This window comes from Gobius niger, assembly GCF_951799975.1.
Source record: "Gobius niger genome assembly, chromosome: 4".
Classification (NCBI taxonomy): Eukaryota; Metazoa; Chordata; class Actinopteri; order Gobiiformes; family Gobiidae; genus Gobius; species Gobius niger.
In genome coordinates, this window is record NC_136855.1 from 27,715,379 (window position 1) to 27,737,069 (window position 21,691).

General features: G+C 42.3%; 1 protein-coding gene across 2 annotated transcripts; it reads left to right on the forward strand.

Annotated features, from left to right (window-relative positions):
- The first annotated feature begins 1,453 nt into the window (after positions 1 to 1,453).
- On the forward strand, positions 1,454 to 11,594 carry sall1a (spalt-like transcription factor 1a). 2 transcript variants are annotated; one of them, XM_079555065.1, is made up of 3 exons: positions 1,454 to 2,166; positions 6,054 to 9,430; positions 10,005 to 11,594. In XM_079555065.1, exons 1-3 carry the CDS (start codon positions 2,094 to 2,096, stop codon positions 10,443 to 10,445), a joined length of 3,891 nt encoding a protein of 1,296 aa, XP_079411191.1. In that variant the 5' UTR covers positions 1,454 to 2,093; the 3' UTR covers positions 10,446 to 11,594. The 2 variants fall into 2 exon arrangements, with proteins under 2 accessions (XP_079411191.1, XP_079411192.1); XM_079555066.1 differs by lacking the exon at positions 1,454 to 2,166 and adding an exon at positions 3,852 to 3,991.
- Positions 11,595 to 21,691: the final 10,097 nt, after the last annotated feature.

The window sequence follows — 21,691 nt, forward strand, 5'->3', positions numbered from 1 at the left end:
GGTTACAGGCAACAAATTAGATTTAGCCTATGTTTTCTCACACAAGTCCTTACAGACCAAAACATTTTTTGATAAATATAAACAAGAATGTAGCTGCGCACCATCCGACATGTGTGTGTACAACCTGATGTTCACTCAGCTAAAAAGCCCAAAGTGACAGATGTAAAGTTTGCAGTGATGTTCTTCCAGCTGCGTTTATCTCCCTATGTCCGTGAGTGTGTGACTGTTAACAGTATCCTCGACTCCGTCCCCAAATGAATCCCATTTAAAATGTCTCGCGCTCGGCTGGACTGCAAATCACCCTGTTTACAATCTCACACCAACACTCACATCAATTAAGCGCTCATTGATTTTCCGGGCCGGGACATTACAATATTGCACAGGCCTTTTCCCTCTTGCAGCCATTTCAACTTCACATAATTGCTGGCGCTACGTTGCCCTTTGCGCATCTATTAATGATCACATGTGTTTTTATTTCTCTACTTTGGCCTGTACACTTTCCCGTCTCTTAAGTAGGCCCGCAATGTTTTTTGCCGCATATTTCATTAGATCGCGTTTTGAAACGTTGTCGAGCATCACCATGTGTTTGATTCTCTCTCTCTGTTCCATGAATAAGTAAATAGTGGCGGCAAGTCTAAACTAAAAGATAGCTGACACTAGAGAGGAACAGATCCATCTCGCCTGCAGCTGCTCGTTAAATATTCAGTGAAAAATAATGGCATCCAGGCCATCACCTATAGTAACGTTATTATGTTCATTCCTCAAAATCAGCCCCAGTGAAAGCTTCGTTTGTCTTTTGCACGCAATAAATCTAGTGGTGGGAACAGGCGCTCCACAGGGACCTCTTGCCCTTAACGTATCTCTCTGACGTTTACCTCTATTTACAGTTAAAATATGTTTTAATAATAATTATTATTATATTATAATCATAATAATAGACTAATCATATTATCAATACGTTTTGTCTGATGTTCTAAAATAAGCTATTAGTTTTATAGGCCTAAATCAAATCATATCGGGAATAATAACAATAATATAATAGCTCATGAACATTTACAAATAAATCTTCAACTAAAATATGTTGTCTTATCTCTTATCTGTTTATATTTTCTCATGACAAGGTCGCGTGGATGTTAAAAAAAAAAGTCTAAAATCTTTTCATTTGAAATAAACAAAACACCCGCGATATAAAACAGTATCAGGAGTGTCCACCGTCTGTGCGCGACACGCTCCTACTCATCCCGTCTATAGTGACGGATGGGCAGAGAGAGAGAGAGGGAGAGAGAGAGAGAGAGAGAGAGAGAGAGAGATGGGGGTGAGGGAGGGGGGGGGGGGGTTTGAGGGTGGGTGACTGAGCAGTCCCGTGGCCAATCAGCTCTCGTGTGGGCGGGGCTCTCCGTATTGGTCCCAGCGCTGCACGGGCCCTCAAAGTTTGTTTATTCGCGGAATGCAGTGTGTGATGAAAACGTGTTCGTTAAGCAAAGCCTTTTACTACTAAATAATCAAGTCGAATCTAACCCGCGGCACACTGGATCTCAGCCTCGGGACAACGCGCCGTGTTTGTCAAAGCTTCTGGTGGACACGGCTGGTACCGGCGACGCACGGGACATGCTCGCGTTTGACCAAGACTTTCGAAGTACGAAAAGTGCGTGAGGAAGACAAGGGACTGCTTGGTGACGGGCTCAGAGCGTGGGGAAAGTTAGTAAACTAAGAAGAAGGAGCTGCCTGGAGATGCTGACGGCCAGCGTCCCACTGTGACTCACGTTAAAGCAAGGGGTTAACGCGCGTCCACAGTTGGGACAAGCTCAGCCTTTCCTTCGTTTGGATCAACTCATTGGGTGGGAGCTGAAAGAGAGACAAGAGTCCCCAGCAAATCAGGAGCTAATTGATTAAAGAGACTTCATTTGAATAGGAGGGGGGCTGGCGAGGTGCCAATCGCCTTTCAAACAAGCCCCCTCCGTATGATTAATCGCGCAGCATTATTGATAATCATAACGGGGCACATGCGCGGTGGATGGGCTCCATTTACGTAATTTTTCAGAGGGGTTTTGCACTCATTTTTTTATTCGGCGCCTGCTGATGTGCCAGCCAGCATGTCGCGGAGGAAACAAGCGAAGCCGCAACACTTCCAGTCGGACTCTGAGCTGCCTCTGTCCGAGCACAATGGTAAGCCCATGCACCCAGCACTGGCGAACACAATTTAAACCACTTTCTTTCAAAAGTTTATTTATTTACTTTTCACGTTGTCACCGGTTGCCTGTGTGTGGGAACAATTTGGTTACGCACACCTTCAACTTTTACCACGAGTTAAATTGAACTGTTTTTTTTATTTGAGTCTGAAAACCGGAGCCCCTTTACGCACGGGACATCTCGCTCGAGCACCCCTTTGGTGGGTTTCTAACACTTCACTGCTGGCTTCGGTACCTGTTTTTCGCTCTGTAACAAAGTCAAACTTGTGGTTGTCGCGTTGTCTTGTTTCGTCCCCGTCCATCGCGTCTTGTTGTCCCTGTCCGTAGGTCGAAACCCCTCCGCCTCACCGCTCCTCGCGGCTCTCCTCGAAGTTTCACCGCTTTTTCACTCGCGCGTCCCATAGTTCATTTTTTTTGATCGTGGATCTTGAAATGTTTCCTGACGGGTTCGTTTCAATTGTTTTTAGTTTTGGGTGGGTCAAAGTTTAGAGTCCACGAAGGAAGCTGTATGTGCTTAGAGTACGTTATATTTTATTTTATTATTTAATACAAATTAGGCCTTAACTATTCAGGCTGCTTACAGTTCTCATAGCGCTGTACAGCTTTTACGCGTATAGTATTTTTCTCTTTCGTATAAGCTACGTAGGCTTATAGAAACTTATGACTTGCCTTAATCTTTATTTTATGCACTCCATCTCAAATGCGATCAGAGTGTTCGGATAGTGATTTGAATTGGACTTTTGTGTGCGTGTTTAAAGTTCATCAGTTCACTTGAAGTTCGTTAGCTCGTGCCTACAGTGTTAAGAATGAGGTAAAACGCACCCAATTAGATATGGCGAAAGAAAAGAAAAAGTGATTTTTGCACCACAGTCGTTACAAAATAAGCTGTTGTTAAAGCGTGTCAGCAATGTCAGTCTTTAAACACTGATTTCTGAAATTAACTAATGCATGTCATTTAGAATATATTTCCAATAAAACAGACTAAATGGGTTAAATTAACAGGCTATAGTCTGAACACACATTCATAAATTTGAACACACATTTGTTTAGCACAGGGCCATAACGTTTATTATTTGCAGTTCATTTAATTTATCCTAACAACTTGAATGATACAAAACACAGCTTTCCAAAAAACAAATAATATGTTTGAGTTTCAATAGAAATAATGTTTAGAATGTTTTTGTCCCCAATTGTGCCATGGACCGAGCGTTGTTAACTTTTCTGCAATGTCCTGTGTGTGCCTGCAACGGTCAGTCCGAGTCGAAGTGTGTGATGTGAGGTGGAAATGAACTTAGAAAGTTGTTTTGCTGGATCCTGGGAGGTCGTTGTGAGAGCCACAGAGGGTGGTTTGTGGTGCTGTTTTAACCTTTGCCAGTGTGGCCATGTGCGGAGGTGAGCAGAGTTCAGACCCCAGTGTGTTCCCTGTGGCTCAGCATTGACCCTGCTGTTCGGAGTCTTTTCTCCGAGTGTGTGTGCTTGTGGACAGGCCCTTATCAATGCTGTGGCCATCCCCTTCCACCCTATCACAGCGGCCCCCTGTAGACTGACCCCCTCTGCAAACACGGCGCTCTAGCTTGTCATTTTGCCAGTGTTTATTTGACATGGTCCTAGGTGTAGCCCCCAGACCGGCCCTTTCCCTCCTCCTGAGCTTTAAGCATGTCACCAGGGCACCACTGCAAAGCGTAGATGGCGGCGGCTTAAGTTAACCCCATCTAGCGTTCAGTGGGACGAGTAGAGCTGAGATGAAACTCTTCCGAAGTTACAAGTGTCAAGAGACTCTCTGAGGCCTCCATCAAAATAATGTAGGACCTTTTCAAATGTATTGACTTTTTGAATCTTTCTGACTAATCCAGGCTTTCTTCTTTCATATTTGACCTTTGTTTTACCAGTCTTATATTATTTGTGTGTTGACGCCGTAATCGGATCTGCTTTCCATTGGCTTTCCCTGGAACAAACAAACTTTCTTTTTTTTTAAATTCAGATCTAAGATCAGTTCTGCTTCTTTCTTCTCTAAGCATTTGTTTTGTATCTTTGAACAGTTTAATTAATTTTATTATTGGCTTTTTCATTGTGATGCAAGTGTACATTTCAGCACACAGATGTCTGAAGCTAATGTTTTAGGTGTATTTTTTGCTAGTTTCATTTTGACTTTATTGAAATAAATTAACAGAACAATAATTACAGTTTTGTAATTATTGCGTTATTAAGTGATTTTAAAATTATTTTTAAAACACATGACAAACATATTCTGTGCTGAAAATATTTCTTATGAATAATAAAAATATTTTATCTCCCATGACTTTATCTGTGTATGATGAGGGGAAAAACATATTTACTTATTTCTGCTTTTTTTTCTCCAACCCTGTTTTCAACACACATTTGACAAATTTTTTTTTTTTACTTCAGTCTTTTACTTTTTATATTTAGGAGCGGTGTTTGTACTTTTAGAAAATACCTTCATGAAGATTTTATTTGCACTAAATAATTGAATATGTCCATAAATAATATCTTAAGCTTTAGTGTAGTTTTTGCTATAAGCTCGATACGTATTCGACATGATTAATTAGCATAATCAAATTAATGCAACAGGCTCAATAATATATTTAACTCCGTCTATCAATCTTCTTAACTTTATAAATTGATTGCTGGTTGGTGGGCAGCTGGATGAAAGGGGGATCTGATGTGAAAAGTTATCATTAAAGTTGACTCTTCCTTGTGTGCATGGTTCGGTGGTGTGAGGCCGGGGTTTACTGTCATGGTAACTTTGCCTTGTCTGATGTCTGTGAGTGGAGAAACATTGAGGGAGATAATCCCTGAATTGAACAGGATCTGCTTTGAGGCGGCTCAGAGATGAGCAGGGCCAGGCTGTGCCGGCGAAGCCCGCCGCTCCCATGCTGCGCAAACAATAGGAAGGCATCCTGTCTCTCTGTGGGGCAGGGCTGCACTTCTCTGGTTTTCATTTGCAAATGAATTCTCGGCCCTGATGAAAGTGTGGACGGGCCAGAGACACAAAGAGAGGGTTTCATAGAAAAATGCAATTTGTAAATCAACTTGTATGTTAAACAGTGAGATTTGGGAGTGACAAAGAATGAATAAGGAGAAGTCTGGAACACGGCAGGAGTGCTGGGGGCAGGCTGTCACTTTCATACATTTATAGGAATTTATTTATTGAAGTATTTTTGGAGCAATTTGAGAATACTTTATTCAGAACAAGCGCAGGGTCTTTGTCAGTCGTTGTTTAGAATGTCTTGATTTTGTAGCACGTCGGATGTAGAGCATGTTATTTATATAAACGGTTACATCTGCATTAAATACATTTTTAAATAAAATAAACTGTGAGTATTTTAATCTATATGAAGTAGTCTAGCGCCACAAGCTCGATTGTTTGTGTCTCACAGTGATTGCAACTTGAGTGGATACAAATTGGTTTAGTGACACAGATAAACTGTCAAAGATGTCTAGCTGGCTGAAAATGAGCAAAGTTGACAGCAAATTGAAAGTCTAATAAGTCCTTCAAATGCCTGATTTTGTGCAGAGTGAACAAGTAGACTTTGAAGGGTGAGAGATATTGGAAATCAATGTCTTTTTGTGAAGAACCGATGTCCCCCTTCGTTACTCTATAGTTTGATTGGCTTCTGTGAAGAAAATGATCACCTTTATTTAAGATAATAAATACACACATGTCCACCTTTTAAAAGAAAATATATAGATATATTTCTAAATCAGTCAAAAATAGATTCCATTCATTTGTTATTTTGTGAGTGCATCAGGGAAACACACATTTACTTAAAGGTTAAAGTTAAAACATCTTCAGCTGTTAAACATTTCTAATTCCATATTTTTTTTTTATTTTTTATTTTTCAGGGGACGCAGAGCTTTGCTCAGAGGCGGCCTCCCTCAAGGACTCCGATGCCCACGTCTGTCACAGATGTTGTGCTGAGTTCTTTGAACTATCCGATCTCGAAGAACATCAGAAAAATTGCACTAAGAATCAGTTAGTTCTGATAGTTAATGAGAATCCTGCCTCTCCTGCTGGAACATTTTCACCTGGGTCGCCCAATAATCCGGATGACCAGATGAATGACGCTGACCACACTGAGGCCAGAGATCTCCTGGAGCCCAACACTTCGGACAAAGAGGAATCCATGGATGTGGATGTTTCAGGAATGAGCAGTGGCCATGAGGAGGAAGGTAGTCTTATAGAGAGTGGGAGCCCTATACACACTGGCAACAGAGGAGCATCCGGTCCCGCTGTAGGCACTTCACCTATTTCTGCCCCGCTACCTCAGCTCAGTAACCTGGCTGAATTGGGAAATTTTTCAATGATTAATAGTAATGTCATAATTGAGAATTTGCAAAGCACCAAAGTGGCTGTAGCTCAATTTTCTCAAGAGGCACGTGGGAGTGGCGGACCAAGAGTGGCTGTACCAGCTTTGATGGAGCAACTCCTTGCACTCCAGCAGCAACAAATCCACCAGCTTCAACTTATTGAGCAGATTCGACATCAGATTCTGCTGCTGGCTTCACAAGCTCCCGAGATGCAGGCAGCACCCACCTCCACAGCTGGCAATGCTGGGGCAGCGGCCAGTCCACTGACCACTCTCAGCTCCCATCTCTCCCAACAGCTGGCTGCAGCTGCAGGCCTCGCTCAGAACCTGGCCAGTCAATCGGCCAATATCAGCAGCCTTAAGCAACTGGCTGCCGCTGCACAGCTACCTCAGCCCAACCCCAGCAACAGTGAAACATCTCATAGCATGAGCACACTGGGTCCATCTGCAGGCCCTCATCCCTCTGATAAGAGGCCCCCTCATATCAGCAGCCTCCACTCGCAGCTCAGCAGCTCTCCACTCATTAAGCCCTCCACACCTGCGTTTGGCATAGGTAGTTTGTTAAGCTCTGCAGTGAATCCCCTTCTACCTCAGCCCCCACCTGGAAACCCCATGTTCTCAAGTTCTCTTCCAAATGTTGGCACCACTGTTGAGGACCTCAACTCTTTAGCCGCCCTGGCCCAGCAGAGAAAAGGCAAGCCCCCTAATGTCACTTCCTATGAACATAAGAGCAACTCAGATGATGCATTCTTTAAACATAAGTGTAGATTTTGTGGTAAAGTGTTTGGAAGTGATAGTGCCTTGCAGATCCACCTGCGCTCTCACACTGGTGAAAGGCCATATAAATGTAATATCTGTGGCAACAGGTTCTCTACTCGTGGAAACCTGAAGGTACATTTCCAGCGTCACAAAGAAAAATATCCACACATTCAAATGAACCCATACCCAGTTCCTGAACATTTAGACAACATCCCAACCAGCACAGGCATTCCATATGGTATGTCCATGCCCCCTGAGAAACCTGTCACCAGCTGGCTAGACAGTAAACCTGTGCTGCCCACATTAACTTCATCAGTTGGAATGCTGCTTCCACCAACAATGCCAAGCCTTCCACATTTCATTAAAAAAGAAGATCACTCAGTAGCCATAATGAGCCCTTCTGTTACAGCAAAGAGTGACATTGGTGCTGCAGAAATGTCTGCAAAAAATGACGGGGCATCTGAAGAAGGTGAAGGTGCAACTCTGCCTACCTCAAATGGGAAAAATGAAGAGGGTAGCCAATCCTCAGGCGTAATGACAAATGTTAGTTCTGCCTCTGATAGCACTGCTGAATACACCACATCTAATAGCCCACCCATGATGACTAACCCACTCATGCCTCTCATGTCTGAGCAGTTCAAGGCTAAATTCCCCTTTGGGGGCATTCTGGACCCTCTCCAGGGTTCAGAGACCTCCAAACTTCAGCAGCTTGTGGAAAACATTGACAGGAAAGTGACAGATCCCAATGAGTGTGTCATTTGTCACCGAGTACTGAGTTGTCAAAGTGCTTTAAAAATGCACTATCGTACACACACAGGGGAAAGGCCTTTTAAATGTAAAATCTGTGGAAGGGCATTTACCACCAAGGGCAATTTAAAGACACACTATAGTGTCCACAGAGCTATGCCCCCTCTTAGAGTGCAGCACTCTTGTCCTATTTGTCAGAAGAAGTTCACAAATGCTGTTGTTTTGCAACAACATATCCGCATGCATATGGGTGGGCATATCCCCAACACCCCTCTACCAGAGAGCTACCCAGAATCTATGGTCTCTGACACAGGCTCATTTGACGACAGAAACTATGACGATCTGGATAACTTCTCTGATGATAACTTTGAAGGAATGGAGGAGGGTCCTGACAGCAGTGTACCTGACACGCCCAGGTCTGCTGATGCTTCACACGACAGTCTGTGCAACTCACCTGCTCCTCTTGATGTCGGAGGCCACGAGTTCCATGAGAAAAACAATCAGCTGAATACCCACAATAATGAGACTGACGAGCTACAACCTGGCCAAGTGAAAACATCTGCAAATTGCGCAGGCGATGGAGATTGTTTCACAAATGACTCCTCATCACTGGGAGGGGATATTGAAAGCCAAAGTGTGGGGAGCCCAGCTGTGTCCGAATCTACCTCCTCCATGCAGGCACCATCCCCAACTAATATTCACCTGCAAATTCGAAAATCTCCTACCCTTGAAGAACGGCACCATAGGCCCTTGTCCATGGAGCATATGAATTCAAGTTTCTTACACTCTCAGTCTCACAACAATGGAGCCCTCGACTTGACATCTGTCAATCCATCAAAAGAGCCCCTTGGCATGATTTTCCCCTTCCGAGAACGCATCATCGCCAAGAATACATCTTGTGACATTTGTGGGAAAACGTTTGCATGTCAGAGTGCCTTGGACATTCACTATCGAAGCCATACCAAAGAACGACCTTTTATTTGCACGGCTTGTAATCGCGGTTTCTCAACCAAGGGGAACTTAAAGCAACACATGCTCACCCATCAAATGAGAGACCTGCCTTCGCAGCTCTTTGAACCATCCAACACTAACCTCTCCTCCAGTCCAACCCCCACTCTGCTCTCTGTGGGCTCACTGAGCAAGCCTGAGGTCAATGGCTTCCTCCACAGCCTACTTCCAGAGCCTAAAGACTTGCCCCCTGGCCTGATCACATCCTCTGCCTCCACGTCACCTGTGCTGTCCTCAGCTCCACCGCGCAGGACGCCCAAACAACACTTCTGCAACACCTGTGGGAAGTGCTTTTCCTCCTCCAGTGCTCTGCAGATTCATGAGAGGACCCACACTGGCGAGAAACCGTTTGCCTGCAGCATCTGTGGACGTGCTTTCACCACCAAAGGAAATCTAAAGGTAAATGATGAAATATGTTACTTGTCCTTCTTGAACAGTGGCTATAAGTAGTCCTGGTGTGTTTTAAAAAGTTTGTTTTTCTGTTGGAAAGAAAAGGTTATGTATAATTTCTAAAAGGAAAAATCACTTAACAGAAAAAAAAATCTGTCTCAGAGACAATATTTTAGCACACAACAATAGTTATATAATTGCTCTTAGGTGGTAAATACACTGGCCTATAGCTGACTCCAGCTGACTTGAAAATTACTGTTAATGTATTTGCAATTCATAAAGAAACACTTTGTTCCCCTGTATTAAAATGAAGTATAGCTGGCATCGCTGCATTAATCCAAATATTATGTTCCTCATGTGTGGGCAAATTAAGGTTCGGAACAGCGTGTAAATAAGTTGTTTACCCCTACCTCACAAAACACAAGCTAACTTGTCTGCTGCACTCAGGGTGTGAAAGTATTTTAATTTGAAGGAGAGCATTATTGTTTTGTTTTGTTTTTCCATTGCATCATTTGCACCATAACAGTCTAGTTTGTAAACATCACTCATTCCTTTGTCTTCTTTTCTCTCTCTTCTTTCTCAGGTTCACATGGGCACACACATGTGGAACAGTGCTCCTGCTAGACGAGGCCGCAGGCTGTCTGTGGATGGACCCATGGCCTTCCTCGGTACAAATCCTGTCAAGTTTCCTGAACTTTTTCAGAAGGACATGGCTTCAAGAGCTGGCAATGGGGACCCGGCCAGTTTTTGGAACCAGTACGCTGCAGCATTTTCTAATGGCTTAGCCATGAAAACAAATGAAATCTCTGTCATTCAGAATGGTGGAATCCCACCTATGTCGGGTATGATAGGAAACGGTGGTAGCTCTCCAATTGGTGGCATGACTGGTAGTTTAGACAAACTACACAACACAGAGCCCAATGCTGCACTCGCAGGGCTGGAGAAAATGGCCAGCTCGGAGAATGGAGCCCACTTTCGTTTCACAAGGTTCATGGAAGACAATAAAGAAATTGCAACGAATTAAATCGTACATGTATGCCCACAGTGACTTTGAAAATCCCTAAAGGTACTCTGTACTGTATGTGTAAACACAGACACAAGATGAGAAAGAATAAGACAGGGACAATTTCAACTAAACTGCTCTGCCCACCATTGAATCTTTACAGACATCAGTGTGAAGACAAATTTGCTTTTTGTACAATGTACATGTTATAGTTTTAAGGAGCTTATTTATTAGTGACTATAACTTTGCTTGGATCTACGTGGACGCATTAACAGTTAGGTTTTTGTTCGAAGCAAGAATGGATGTGTGTGTGTGTGTGCGTGTGTGCGTGTGTGTGCGTGCGTGTGTGTGTGTGCTTTCAAAATGTACTTTTGAACATTTAGAAAACTGGGTAGAGATCTTTACCTGACATTAAGTTATTTTCTGTCTGTATTAGCTATATCCGAACTGTTGATGTTCATGTGATGCATTAGCCTTGTAATAAGCAGAGACTTGCTGTAAATAATGTATACTGATCCTCTGTAGACGATCTAACCTCTGTGTGTCCATGTGCCCCACTCCCCTCATCTAAACAAGATGATGACTTTCAGGCAAGGGACTAAATCATGGTTTAGTTCTTTTTATTCACTTGTTACGTTATTTAAAAAGGCCAGGTCTTTTACATTTCCTTTAGTTCCATGTTTTAGTGTTTGGTCATTACATTTCTGTTTATTGTACTATTAACTTCTTACATGGCTTTTTTTTTCTCTCTCTCTAAACCTTTTGTTAATTTGGGAATATTTGGCAGTATGTCATACCCAGTTTTGACTACTTATCAACTGAACATGATTCTGAGGTTTCTTAGCTGGATTGCTGCTATGTCCCAGCAACATCTCTCAAATCAAGCAAGTTCTGAGTTGAAACATGTTTAAAACGGAATTACATCCCCCAGAAAGTGCAGAACATGTACATAAATCAGATTCAAGTTCATCATACCTGGGAAAAAAAGTGTTCTGTGTTTTTTTTTGTTTTTTTAAAATAAATATACAATATATTGGGTTTGACAACCTTCGGACTGTTTCATGCACTTTCTTGGAAAGGTGAAAGATCTTTATGGGTCCAGTTTCTCTACACTTTAATACCTACTAACAACTAAGATACTGTAATTCTTTACTCTAATAATCAAATACATCCGTTTTCCAAAAGAATACATTGTGTGTGTGCCTTTATTCTTACTGTTTTACTCTTCTTTTATTGTCTCAAGTTGTTTTTGACACACATATCCTTGTAGCGCCTTCTGCTACCTTAGTATGACAAAAGGAGCACAGCCTGTATGACAGAAGTCCTACTGGGGTTGTTGCTTTGCCATTTGTTTTGTGCCAAGCTTACAATTTAAAGTGTGTACATTTTTAACTCGCGCTTTTTGTAGTGTATTTTTTTTTCAACAATGTATTTTTTCTATGGGCAAAAAAAAAAAAATCGTCGGCGCAAAATTTAGACTACGTGATTTTAAAGTGATTTTGCTGATGTAGCATTTAGTGCGTGCGCGAAGTCTTTTCGAGAGGAACTAACTTTTCCACGAACTGGAAATGGCACAATGCGTTAAAGGAAGCTGTCAAACCCATCCCACGGTTATCCGGACAAAGCCTTTGACGGCTTTCAAGGTATTTGCCTCGCCGTTTTTCTTCATTCAAAGTGCGTTTTCCTTTTTATATTTCAACAGCTGCATTTAATTTAACACATCGTTGCACATCCTGCTATACAGGATCTGTTCATGCCGAGCATCTTCGAGCGCGCGCTTTCCTCCTCTCCCGCTACTTTTCCCTTCGCTCTTTCTCTTCTATTGCGCAAATGTTCTCATATTTACGCCTTAGCCTACTTCTGCGCTAAATGATCCTTAGCCACAGTCTGCACTGCCTGTTTTCAATATTTCACTGAGTGGGGATTTACCGCAGGCATTTGAGGAGTGCTAAACCTGACGTTTCAAACTGTAATAATAATAATAATTACAATAAATAATAATAATAATTATTATAATTATAACAATAAATAATAATACTAATAATTATGATTGTTATTATTATTATTATTATTATTGTTATTATTATTATTATTATTATTATTATTATTATTATTATTATTATTATTATTATTATTGTTATTATTATTATACAAGCTGTATTAATTAGTTACATATAGGCCCTGTCTATGTTCATGCAACAGTTAGAATATAAATCACATTTATTATATGTAAATATGCAATTCAGTATTCTCATTGTGGGATTACTCTATAAAGCATAATGTATTTTCATTTCTCAATTTCACCCTTTGCCATCATGAACCGTTCCTCTAAATTGCTGAACACATTGTTGACTATTTTTTCTAAAGTGCACTAAGATTGTAAGCATTGGGCCGGGCTCCTCCTCAATCGATTGCGCTGTTCTGTATTACAGAAACACTTGAATCTCAGGTGGCAAGAATGTGTACAATTGATCTCTTGTAGTGTGGCTCCCAGCAGTGGCTCTGTGCTCCACAACACACGGCACCGCAGGAAGAGTTCGGCCAAACGCAATAGCTGCGTGTTCTTTGAGGGGCTGTCCCAGTTTGCCCTGCTGCTCACTGTCAGCGCTGACGTGCAGGTGGTAGGTCATCCATCACTAACTTTGGACATCTTTGATCAAATCCTATTTTCTATACTTTTAACAATATTAGTCATGCGCATAAGCAGCAGGTATTGTAATGCATTTTGACCACCTTTATCTCATACATTTATGAAAAGCATTTCATTTTGAGCAATTATAAGTGTCACTTTCAAGAATGCAGTGATTTGTATATTGTTTTCGTACAAAAGGATGCCCTCAATTATCCGGGCTTGCGACCATCATATATCAAGTATGTGGTGATGTCAAGTAAAATGTGGCGGCGGAACTGTTATTGAGTTACGAAGCCATGAAGTGTGTTCTTTGTTATACGTTCCGCAGATGAGTCGGAGCAGAGGGAATCATAGGAAGCCTCGACCTACATCATCACATCCCCCTGTGTAGTGCTGCGCTGTCAGGCCCAAGTCGATACTAACTGTAGCCTGGGGGCCCGGTTGGGACGCCCCACTGAGGTTCTGGCCCACCGCTGGGAGATCAAAGAGCCCCATACAACAATGGTGAGCCACATCTGACAACAGCCATGGTTGACTTTGTCCGGACACTACACCTGCCCACACTGTTAGTCACGCGATTAATGAATCTCTAGAAATGTGGTTAATATCAGTTATGAGCACTGAAGCATAATAGACATCTGGTAAAGCACTGTCAAACTTGTGTAAAAATATAATCATGTATTTGTAGTTGGCAACATTTGTCACCTTTGATACATTCAAGAGTTTTCATTTTCCCTCCTCTCTCTTTTCTTGTTTGGCTCTTCTTTAAATTTGCCGTCCTTCTCAGCTTTTTACACTGCTTTTATCTCCCCCAGCTCCTGGTGGTGCTTCCTGTGGAAAATGGAGCTCTGGTTGAGCGTGTACACAGCTGGTTGGAAGACAAGACCTCCAGATTGTAAGTACAAACATGAAGCCAGATTTTTTTTTTTTTGAGGGGTCTGTAAGTACAACTCTCACAGTTAGCACAGACGACCACAAATTCTCCTTGTTGATAACCATATAACCCTAATGCCAGGACCCATTTGTTATGTTCTAAAACACTGGTTCTCAAGCTTTTCTCTCTTTCTAAGTACCTGAAGTCTAGATCAAGAACAAATCTGGACTAAACCGGGTCTAAAAGTGGGCAGAATAAACCTGGACTTAATACGACGGTGTGTAAACAGGTCTAAACTGAGACAAGACCAAACTGTAATGCAAAATTGCTGATGACCTTAAAGCCACACTGTGTAGAATTGTACCCAATAAATAAAATTTAAATACAATCATTTATTTTATGGCAGATATTTTCATAGTTGAAAATTACCTCATAAATGTACAAACAAACATTAGCGAGGCTCACCTCCCCTAAGATGTGACTGTAAAATTTACCGGGAGTGGGTGCGTCTCCAGCTCGTCTCCATGGAGATGTGACTAAAAGCAGTAGAATTGAAGATTTAAACAGGGTAGTTTCTCATCCAAATATTTTTTTGATTACCCACTGCAGTAATAATATTTTCTGTGTTGAGATGGTCATTAGGAGCATGTTTTGTATTGTCCAAAATGTCACGCAGTGTACCTTTAAGTACCAATAGAAGAGGCCACACCATATTTTAAAAAGCAGTGTTGTTAAACATTATCGACTACTGTAAAAGTGATTTCTAAGCTGTTTAATAATCTATTGTTTGAAAAAGTATCTACAGACAAACAGGTGTTATTCCTAGGCTTCTTTAATGAAGCTGTAAGACTTTTTCCCAAACAAGCGTGGTGCCCGATGTCTCTCCTGGTAAGATGGGAACCTCTCGGGAAACTAATGAATATACAGTGAGCGTTTGTCTCACACACACAGTGCCCCTATCTCTGTCCCCACTTTATCATTGCTGCTAAAATTGCAGGGCCATTTTACCCAGCTTTTACTTCACAAGGACATTTAGCCCATTGTGGTGCAAATTCTTGAAAATTTGATGTCGCCGGTTTGTTCTTTCAGGTCAGTGTAGGTTTATGAGACTCGCTCTTTTCACAGAGCACAGCCGCGTTTTTGTTATTGAGTAAGAAAAAACCTGCAGTCACGGGCTTGCCCTCATTGGCCCCCGAAGGCAAATTTAATTTAATGTGCATTTCCATTTAAAGATGAATCACATGTTTCCTTGTTTTGTACAGCAAAGAATGGCCGCAGATCGTCTTTCTCTGGTTTTAAAGAACAGCTCTGAGATTAAGTAGGTTGATTGTGGTCTATTCACTGTCAGAATTACACTTGGAAACCTGAACCGGGCCCTGTCTGTTCTGGGGGCTAAGACACACACACAGACTTGGGGACACTTGTGTTAATGTCATCTTGCAGATTCAATTTCCCCCCATCACCGTCTCACCTTAAGCCCCTCCGTCTTAACACGCTTATTTGTTCCCACAGTGTCAAAAGATGCTAGTGAGATGGAAAGATATTCGGCTTCCGGAGATATTGATATCGTGCGTCAACATGAAGTGTCAGGGCGGATAGGAAGAGGGCCTTCGAGCTGCCTGTCAGGTGCGTTTGATTCCATAGGTGCTTTGCTTTAGAGTCGTCTTGAGTTTATTGAATTTGTCATTTTTGGCCCGGGGAGTGTAAAGGGCACCTGCGTGTTGCCGTAAGCCCCCCCCCCCCCACACACACACACACACACACTTCAGTAGTGCCAGGCGGATCATGAGATGACAAGTGATGCGCAGGGACAGCCCGGAGCCGTGGATTTTTCTTAAAGCGCTTCTTCTTCTTCTTCGCGCGGCTTACATTATTCAACAGGGAAACAGCTGAGAGATATTCACCGTTTTTCTGACGGGAGTCGCAAATGAAACAATGAAACTACAAATTGGATGCAATTTTAAGCTGACTAAACACAGCAAATCATTTAATCGGTGCACCTTTTGTTTAGACATACATTCTGACTTATTAAGAAACCTGGTCATGAATTTGTTTTATTGTGTTTTTTATTTTATTATGTATTTTATCTGAAATTGAGTTAACATTTTCCATTTTTTTTGCTCTTTCCTGCTACAATTGCGAGTCTCAAGTCATCTCAAAATACATTATATGCGCGGGCACCAAGCAATAAGAGTGAACAGCATTGGAAAATACAGCCTGGTCTTGCGGTCCACATTGTGACCACCCACATTACCTCAGATCAAAGCTTGTGGCCTGCTACTGTGGCTTAATATTCTGTGACCTCATGGTGATGGGCAGATCTGGTCTGCCTCTTCTGACTCTGGGAAAAGATCTGATAGACATTTTAGGTTTGTCCTGCACCTCCTTATAGCTTTTGGATGGGTCTAGAGCTGCCACCCACGCCTTTGCACAAACCATCTAATTTCTTTCCCCCCGCTGGACACGATGTCGGCAGGAAAATGGCTGCTCCTCTGTGAAATGTGTAATCGCATGTTAGATAAGGGATGCATTAGGTCATGGCGATTCCCACAATGTGCTGTTTGATATGGAGATCTGCATGTGTAGGTTATATGCTCACTTGTGTGTATAACTCAATTGCAAAGCCAGACTTGGCTGTTGAATTCCCACTGGTGGCGAGACTGCATCACTCATCCGATTAAAGCATCCGTTAAATGGCACATGTTATGACTGTGGGATTTCATGGCGAGCGTGTTTTATGTCTCCCCGCGTTCATGCCTTTCTCATGCTCAGTTAAGTCCATGCCACCTGTGATTAATAAGGAATATCCCAGATCCTGCAGGTTAATGTTTAATCGATCAGCCAGCAGAGAAACCATAGTATATTTTTAACTAAACCTGCACATCAAATGTACCGCTGCTTTATGTGGCAAAGCTCATTATTTAGGGCTGGAGCTAATGTTGCATGGCGGCAGAGGAAGGGAATCGTATCTTACTTTGAAGGAATTGTGCAACCTGAATAAGTCTTTTAAAACAGCAAATAACAACATTTAATCCAGTGAACAAGTAGCTATTGGTTAAAGATTAATAGTGGTGGAAGTACTAGCAGTAGTAAAGTCGTGTCAGTTGTTCAGTGGCGTTTGTAAAAGTGATAATAGGGTACTTAGTAACACAAAGTTTAACCTCATTCACAGCAACTCATCTAGCCATTTTTTCCAGTTAGATTTTTGGGATTACCTGCAACTCCAAATTTAGCCTACATTAAGTTGAAATAATAATAACTTTAAAGCTAGAAAAGTACAAACTGAAAACACCTATTTGGCCGGTACCTTCTGAAACAGAGTAGCCACTGAAGCCTGTGAGCAGATAAAAGGTCAAGCTGAAGCAGACTCGGGTAAAGGCTTCTTCTGCGCTATGAAATCAACACCCCACTCAGCAATAATGCTCTCTGAGGCCTGACCATTTTACTAAATAATCGATCCAAATAAAAGCTGCAGATAAAATTGACTGACCCTCATATACTTAATTATTGCAGCTATTTGACCAAATAGCATCTTTCAGGATGCAGAGTGTCAGAGGCCATCAATATCCCGTTAATTGCCGTTAGTTATTGCCCTACTTTGTTACTGCTGTAGATGGCCGGTCTCCAGTGGTCAGTTTGGCAGAGCACCGGGGGGATGAGATACTAAATGGTTGCACAAACAATTTGATTATGCTGTGTAATTCCCGTCATATAGATCTGCCGGCCTGCTGATGCACTCATTTCTGTGCGGCTATGGCAAAGTGCTGATCTGCATAGCTTAGACTAGACCCGAAAGTGCTGCTTTTCTTGTAAACTGGGATCAGTCCTGACTCTTAAATGTCACTCATGTCGTCGCTATTTGTATGTAATGCAGTGTTATTCCCTTTTATTAATATTTCATAATCTATGCATGTGTGATAAAACATATCTGTCATGATTTCATTTTATAACTGTTCATTCCTCTGTGCATTTAAAAAAAGAAAATATTCATAAAGCAAACGAGGGCCACAGCAAAATTAAGCAATGAGAGTATAGCCTTTAACTATAGGTGCATGGCTGTAACATGAGGAGCATGTAGAGTAACTCCCTCCATCGAAGCAGACCACCTCGGCCCATTGAAAAATGAGAAATTACCAGGCTAAACTCTCAGGGCCCGAGTCGCCCAGGTCCCAAAATTAACATTTCAATTCAAAACCAATAATAACGCATTGTGTCTGCCATGAATGAGTGCTGCTGCAAAGGGGAAGGCGATACCTCCTGTTCCTGTGTCAATGAAAAAGCTCCTTCATCTTGTACTAAAGGGCCCACACAGTCTGAGGTCAGCCAGTCAGCCTTGGTTACACTGCGCAGGCATGCCTCGCTGGACGGCTCAGGCTTCCCAGTGCCATTACAAAAGCCAGGAAGCTCCGCACACACACCAACACACACCCCATTCATACATTACTGCATACACATGTCACGCACAGTATAAAGTGCATTGCCAAGCACTACTTAGCATGTGTATATGATCTTATTACTATATCTAGTGGCCACTTCCGACTTGGAGGTCTGTTTTCAAGCAGAATATCTCAAGAGCAGCTAACTGTGTTATTTCCAAATGTTATGAGTCTTTTATCCAGTTTGTTCATTGACAGGACATTTCAGACACGGTGTTCAGGGCGCTCCAGGCGTTTGCTGTGAGTGGTGGTGGTGGACTAGTAGCCAGGATGTGTGGTCGAGCCAAGAAGGTGTCAGAGAGTGGACCCCTCCATCACAGAGCAGATTAGCCATGCGAGAGTTAGGGCCATTCTAGATCAGAGGCTGTTTCTACTGCGATCCGGTGTGTAAGAGTCTATCTGCTAGCTGTCGGCAGAAGGCTAGGCGAGCTGAGTTAGTCAGAGTGACTTCTTACAGTCCTGGTCACTAGAGGCTTGTCTCACGCTCCAAATCTCTTATCTTCGAAATATCCTGCTCCTCTGATGAGTATTATACCTGGATGAGTGGAAAACAACCTCTTGATATTAATATTATAAATATACAGTTAAGCTAATTTCTGCTGACAGAGAAGACATTCACTTTATGTCAGTTTTTGCTTCATGCTGATACACACAGTAATTACAGAAATGTTATTGATTAACCAGATCAAAGCAAGTGCAATACGATAACATAGTTACGGCAAATTCGAACATACATTTTAGTCGCCCTTCATCTTTATATGTGCACTTTAGGTCATTATTATATCACTAACGTAGCCTATGTTCTCAGTCTGGATTTGCATTGGGGGCCTTTTGGCGTGCACCAGTGACACCAGCTCTCCCAGTCCTGGGGTGAGTCTGACTAATAAGGCACTGTTGGGATCGCTGCCCGCTTAGGTTGTCAATGAGTCTGTCTTGATCTGAGGATTAGCCAGTCGTTCCAATTACAGCCTGGTGCCTTGAGGTTTGTCCAGCATTGACACAGACGCCGTCGATGGCTGCGGTGCTCGTGAATGACAGGCGCCATCGTGCCAGGAGACCATCTCCCACTGTGTGGCATGTGTGCAGAGTATGTATCTCTCAGCAGGAGGCTGTCATCCGGGTCATAGGAGCTAGGAATGAACTCATTCTGCTTAGACCCTGTGACACGCTGCATCTGTGCTTTCTTAGGCATGGCAAACAAACACATTTTATGTACGAAAATCAGTTTGCATACCAATTATTCATAAAATATTTAAACATTATAACACATTACAACATTGTATTACATAATTTCAATGTCCCTCATTGCGATTTTTTTTGTACGGTTGTGCATCACCCATAGAGATAGGTTTGTGCTGCTGTTGTCTGAAAATGCATGTGCTTGTGTACAGGCAGCAGACACAGCTTGCCTGGACTCTTGGCCTCTTCTCAGCTCCTGTAACTCTCTCTCGCCTCATACATACAGGTGCCTGTCGGCTGGGAGACCAGCAGTGACTTTACACCCGCAGAGGTGGGTCATGTGACACACCACTGTGTCCTACATTTGATACTTAATATTCACCACCTGGTGTTATTTACATGCCATTAAACGACAGACAGCTTTTGCCCTTTCTTTTGATTTGAATGAAACTGGTCTGGGCTAAGTAAGACTTCTCAAGGGCCTGGACCAAGACCCTTGTACATATTCATAGTCATTCTCAACATATTTGCTGTGTGTAATGTTATCCACTTGCAATGTTATCAGGCTGTAATTAAATATGAATGGAGTGCTGTTGGCTGCCGGGCCAGTTTGTTTGGTTGAGTGTTGGCCTGGGAAGGAAAACTCATCAAATCGGTTGGTGTTACACTACACCTCAATAGCAGCAATCAGAATCTGTGGTCTTCTACTAAAGACGCCAGGAATCACCTGTATTTAGAATGAATTCAGAACAATACACTGTCCTTTACTTACTATATTGATTGAAAACAAACATCCCAACCCTTCCTCAACCGAAAAACTATTTCAAATATGTGTGATTAGATGCAGAAGGGCATTTATATGTGTGTGTGTCATTAAATAGACTGGTTGTAAAGAGAGACCGTGTGGTACAAAGAGTTTTCTATAGAACAGCCCAGATTGTGAACTCATTCTTTAGCTGTCAGTAAGTGGCTTTATCCAGGGCAACTCAAGCAGAAGTTCTGCTGGAAAACGACTGTGGGACAGTTATTTTCACTTGTGTTTGTTTCCCAGTTGGATGAAATGTTCTAAAGATAAAGCCAATAAAGTGATTAACTGACCACACAAGTAGGCCAGACTTTTTTAGTGGACAGTGAAACTAAATGCTCACACAGTAACATGTGTCTTGTGTTGGCTCAAACAAGATGGCGCTTTGTGTATCTCTAGATGAAATTGTCTTTTATTTTGATTGGTCTAGAAGAGCTCTTGCTGCCTGTGTTAAAAGAGAAGATTCTTTGGCAGAACTTGTAGCCTGTGTTCTCCCACTGAGGTGTTCTTGTAAAACCAAGTAAACAGTCGTAGAGCCTGTTTAAGAGTGAAGAGTGGAAGTAGAGTTTTTATAGTAAAACTGGCTCCTGCTCTGCTACTGCTGTCTGCACTCCATACAGTTGCCACCTATCATGAGGGCAGACTGTGTTGTCTAGCAACTTTTGGTGAGGATGTTAATCATATACCTCAGAGCAGAGCGACTCCAGAAAGACTGTTCCTAAACCTCTACCCCCACGACTCTGGCTCTACAAGTGAGTGCCTCTGCTTCCTGTCAGCATTATATCTGTGTTCACACCAGCCCAGCTGGGAAGACGTTTGTTCCCTGGAAACATGGCTGCTGTTTTGATCGTTGGACTGTGAAAGCAAAGTAGCTCTCACAATGGAGTGATGTGGGGAGGATTTTCAGAATGAGGTGGAAGTGTCCTGTTGCCTCAGTTCTGAGGTGCCTGCTTTATTCTTTCTGCATGGCTTTACTCGGTTTAAAGTGGAACATAATACTCCAAACACCTGCTGAGACATTATATTAATACAAACTATGTTCCTCAGTAATTATCTGCACCAAAACATTTCCTCATGTGCTCTGTATTTATGTGTTTGTCAATGCAAATTCGTACTTTCAGGATTCTTACATCTCATGGTAATTGGTGTTGGGGAAAAAGCTGTTGTCATTAAGTTGCAGTGAAGATAGAAAAGTGCAACTTTATTTCAAAGTTATCACATGACAAGAAAGAGATTAAAATTGGAAATGTTCAAATAGTGCTGGTGACACCTCAACGTGTGGAGAGATGTAACTTCCTGTGCAGCTGTCAGAAACACTTTGCAATCTGCTGCGCCACTCAC

What these genes read in the sequence shown, in the direction of transcription:
- sall1a (XM_079555065.1), top strand. Translation starts at nt 2,094, where the DNA reads ATGTCGCGGAGGAAACAAGCGAAGCCGCAACACTTCCAGTCGGACTCT. An exon ending in GCCTCTGTCCGAGCACAATG is followed by an intron (nt 2,167 to 6,053) that starts GTAAGCCCATGC and finishes TTTATTTTTCAG; the next exon opens with GGGACGCAGAGCTTTGCTCA. An exon ending in CCACCAAAGGAAATCTAAAG is followed by an intron (nt 9,431 to 10,004) that starts GTAAATGATGAA and finishes CTTCTTTCTCAG; the next exon opens with GTTCACATGGGCACACACAT.